This window comes from Lactuca sativa, chromosome 2, assembly GCF_002870075.4.
Source record: "Lactuca sativa cultivar Salinas chromosome 2, Lsat_Salinas_v11, whole genome shotgun sequence".
NCBI classification, from domain to species: domain Eukaryota; kingdom Viridiplantae; phylum Streptophyta; class Magnoliopsida; order Asterales; family Asteraceae; genus Lactuca; species Lactuca sativa.
In genome coordinates this window covers 191,940,959-191,945,544 of record NC_056624.2, presented here as the reverse complement: position 1 = coordinate 191,945,544, position 4,586 = coordinate 191,940,959, and the positions used below count along the sequence as shown (strand labels likewise).

The following is a 4,586-nucleotide window of genomic DNA, read 5'->3' as shown; positions in this document are numbered from 1 at the left end:
TCAAAAAAACTTTGGATAGGGTCCAAAAAGTTTTCAACTTGCATAGATGGTCCAAAATCAAGAATTTCTTTTGGTTTTGGTCCTTGGAGAACTTGAAATGACTCTTTTACCCTTTTCATTTGTTTTTTCTATTTTCTTTATTAACTTAAGTATTTAAATATTTAGAAAATAATAAAAAATAATATACCCACCCCACCTTATCACTCCATCGGTAACCCCATCTCTCTCTCTCTCTCACACACACACACATAAACCAACAGAGAACATAAATCCCACCTTCATAAAAATAACCCCAAATCGACTTCATCCTGAAATGCAAGGAGAAAACCCTAAATTGGTGGTGGGTTTAAAATTAAGAGACCATTGAAGCCCTTCTTGGTTATTTTCTTGATTTTTCGGCTGTTGAGGAAGTTGTTGTTGCTTCTCTATGTCGTCACCGATGAATGAAGGGGGAGGGGGAGAAGATGAGTTGTTGTTGTTGTCTAATATGGTTAGAGGTGTGGTGACGGTGGTGGTGATTTGTTGAAGTTGACGGCGGCGGACGAGGATGAAGCATTGGAGCTTAGCCAATAGAACCAAGAAGAAGCCAAGAACCATAACAATACAGACCACAAGGACCAGGGTTAACCCCATCATCAAATTGGACGCACCCATCATCATTTTTCACACTGTGTATGTGAAAGAATGTGAGAATGGGGAGTATCACCATTGAACATTGTGGTAATAAATGACAGACTCAAGGTTTTGACAGGAAAATGGTGGTGGGGTGAACCCAAAGAAGGAATCTTGATTCTTTTAAGGTTACGAGGATTGTTGAGGGGAATACAGTTCGATCATTAAGATGTTTTTGTGAAAATGTCATGACGAGAGTTATAAGTTATAAGAAAGAAGAATTTTGAATAGATCGTACATATCCAGAATTCAATCAATGGAGTCAGAGAACCGTGAAGGAGAAATCATGGATGGTACAGATCCAGGTTTAGCAAATCTTGTTTTTTTATAAACAATCTTCATATTGTTATTGTTATGTGTGTTTCTTCAATTTCAATTTTGACTCGGTGAACAAAAACACAGGTGTAAATCATGGGTTTCTTCTTATTTCAATTTCAATTTTGGTTGTGTATATTTGTCTCTTCAATTTTAGTTTGATTTTATTTTTGGCTGTGTATGTGTGTTCCTCCTAATTTCGATTTGAAGGGCTTCAATGGTTTCGATGTAGTTGTTTGAAAGATTTGTGTATGTATGTGTTTATGTCAACATGAGAGGGGGGGGGGGGGGGGAGAGAGGTTACCGGTGGAGTGATAGGGTGGGGTGGGGTAGGATTTTATTTTTTATTATTTTCTAATTATTTAAATACTTAAATTAATAAAGAAAATAGAAAAAACAAATAAAAAGCATAAAAGAGTCATTTCAAATTGTTTAAGGACCAAAACCAAAGAAAAATCTTGATTTTGGACCATCCATGTAAGTCGAAAACTTTTTGGATCCTATACAAAGTTTTTTTGAATACACAGCGACAAATTTTGGGGGTGTTTGGCTTAGCTTTTCACAGCCAAAAGTTATTTTTGGAAAAGAAGAAAAAACAAAAGATGTTTGGCAAACTAGTTTTAGAAGTTACTTTTAAAATTTTTACACAAGGAAAATGAACTTTTTGGAAAAGTAAGGAAATCCTGACTTTTGTAAATTTTCCAAAAAGGACTTTTGGGGTTTGAAAAGTTAAGCCAAACACCCCCTTTGTAGTTTTGTCTTTTAGAAATCTTCAATGTTTAAAATTTGAGAAATTAAATATCCTCCTAGTTCCTATATATCCACATATCCAATGAAATGGTGACATGAGTCATATTAATATCCTAAAATATTATTAAATATTAAACATGTCACCCAGGGTACCAGAATGTTCAGAAACAAAACTTCGGAGGATGTTTAATTTCTCTTAAAATTTTCAATTTAATATTTCTTTTCGTATCTTCACCAGACAAGTAAAAACGCAGCCTCCATTTTCTCTCGTCGCCTCCTCAGGCGATTACCGATTCCTTGCCGTCGATTGCTCGCCGCCGACTTCCATCATCGGATACCGTCGCACCCACAGATACGGATTCAGGTACGATTTTCTTCATCTTTTTCTGCTTTCGTTCAACTGCATTTTGCTGCTTTTTATTTTCCTTTTTCCCCTGATTTCAGTTGAAATCGAAATCATATGTGTTTATTGAAATCGAAATATGTATGATTTCTGCTAATTTTAGATATATGTGTTCAATTGCCACTGTTTTCGTTCAACTCCATTTTGCTCGTTCTCGATTATCTTTTCTTCCCCTGATTTCAGTAAAGTCGAAATCATGTGTTTGTTGCCTGCTGTCACTGCAATGGTGTATCTGTTCAATTGCTGTCTACTGGTCATAACTGTTAAATAAGCTTTCTTCTTAAAATCGTCTCTTTTCTGAACTCAGGTTCTTCCTTCTCCTCTTTTCCGAAATGGATTTTTCTTTGTTCATTTGTAAAACTGCATATGTTAATGAATGCAGTGACATTGTATGGTTCCTCTAAATCTTGGATTTGATCATTACTTTCATCGGATTATGCCTGTTTTTGGATTGAAACCGGGCAGTGAACCGATGCACGCCATGTGTTCGATGAAAGTCCAATTATGTTTTTCTATCAGCATTTTGCTTTCTGTGTTTTTGAACAATTATCGATTCTCTCCTTGCTCTTCTCTTCTGTTCTTTATCTATTTCAGAAACTCACGAGAACATTGAAAATCAAGAATTGAACTTGGTTGTTCCTGCAGTCTCTAAGTATGACAGTGTTAAAGAGATACGTGCTAAGGTTATTCATGTCATTGAAATACGTTACTGCAAACATAGTGGACAGGAACAATGGCAGAATAGTTGCAACAGCTTCAACAGTTGAACAATCGATAAAAACATCACTTGAATGTGGTAGAACATGTAATGCCAAAGCTGCAACAGTTGTGGGTGAGGTGTTGGCTATGAGGCTAAAGGTAGAAGGTCTTGAATCTGGTCAAGGAAGAGGCATTCATGTAGATGTCAACAAAGAACTTGAGAAAAAAGATTTTAAGAACAGAACAAAGGTCTGGGCTGTTATCAATTCCCTCAAGAACAATGGAGTCAAACTCATACTTGATGAGACTAACGACACTTCAAAGCCAAGTTATTAAATCTATATTCGTTATTACTCGTTTAACTTGGTGATGTTTTGTATGTAAGATGGGAAACTGTATTTGGGTTTTGAATGACATTTTCCATGTCATCTTATAAAGAAAAAGATAAAATGCATGTATTTTTTGTAAAACATAAAGTTATATAAAAACAGAATAGAACTTGTGTATTGGCAAAAAAGGTCAATTTAAGATAGAGAAGATGAATTATTATGCGTTTAACCATGTATTTGTTAAATATAGGGGTAGATTAGTAAGGTTGGGTCATTTTTCAGATTGATATCTTTAACCAAACGAGTTGAAAATCTCAACTCAATCTAATCTGTTTAAGTAAACGAGTTAAGAAGTTCCAATTCAACCCAACAGTGGGTTGAAACTTGAAATATGATTTTTCTATTTATTTTTTTATTAGGCTTTTTATGCCTAACTTTTTCTCTTTCGATATGTATGTGAGGTAAGATATGATGAACTTAGCTTGAAGAGTTGTGAGATATTTTTGATGTTGATGAAAACATCGAAGGATATAATTCCGTGATGTTTATAACTAGACATTTATTTTGTATTGGATTATGAATTGTAGCTGTGTTTTATTCACTTTGGATTACAATCATATCTAACTATATATGTATATGTCTACAAATGTGTTTTATTCATATATGATTATAAATATTCGGATGGAATGAATTTTGTTTTGTTTTTTGTTTTTTGTTTTTTTTTAATTTTTATGATATTTGATTGATAAAAACAAACAAATAAACAAAAAAAAGAAACAAAAAACATTTTTTTGCAGAAAAATCATATTAAATGACAATTTTATTAGTTTTTGAAAATTTTAAAAATAAATCTGTATTTAAAAAAAATCAATAAATAAAATTATATTATATGATTATCGGATAAATTAATTACTCTTTATTTACTCATACTTCGTTACATTGCAAAATTCTTTTTTTGTTGGATGACGAATGGTTTGTGAAGAAATTAAAAAGACTAATTGAAGATGGTAGTGCTCCAATTCATTTGGTATAAACAGAAGAAGTGTAGTTTTAGGGTAGTATAGAATTCATATATACTGTTTGTAACATTCAAATGTTAAAGATTTGTGTAAAATTGAAATTATTAAGTGGAATAATATTCCAAGGTTAAAGATTTATGTAAAAGTCAAACATATATGGTCATTTTTAGTAGTTAGTGTAATCAAACAATATAGTTGTAGTTAGTAATACAACCAAACAAATAAAGTCACAGCTTCAAATCCAATCAAGTCATAACAGTAATTATCAAACAAATAACTATTTTTACTTTTTATGTTTTCAAACTTTTGGTGATATGGATTGAATCTTTCATTTTCTTTTTCTCTCTCTCTCTCTCTCTCTCTCTATATATATATATATATATATATATATATATATAT

General features: G+C 32.4%; 1 protein-coding gene across 2 annotated transcripts; it reads left to right on the top strand.

Moving 5' to 3' along the window:
• The first annotated feature begins 1,916 nt into the window (after nt 1-1,916).
• On the top strand, nt 1,917-3,397 carry LOC111901461 (uncharacterized). Of its 2 annotated transcripts, none has more exons than XM_023897314.3 (2): nt 1,917-2,101; nt 2,786-3,397. In XM_023897314.3, exon 2 carries the CDS (start codon nt 2,795-2,797, stop codon nt 3,173-3,175), a length of 381 nt encoding a protein of 126 aa, XP_023753082.1. In that variant the 5' UTR covers nt 1,917-2,101; nt 2,786-2,794; the 3' UTR covers nt 3,176-3,397. The 2 variants fall into 2 exon arrangements, with proteins under 2 accessions (XP_023753082.1, XP_023753080.1); XM_023897312.3 differs by having other exon boundaries at nt 1,918-2,101; nt 2,735-3,397.
• The last annotated feature ends 1,189 nt before the right edge of the window (nt 3,398-4,586 follow it).

Bases quoted from the DNA above. Each gene is read 5' to 3' on its own strand.
- LOC111901461 (XM_023897314.3), top strand. From the start codon at position 2,795: ATGACAGTGTTAAAGAGATACGTGCTAAGGTTATTCATGTCATTGAAA.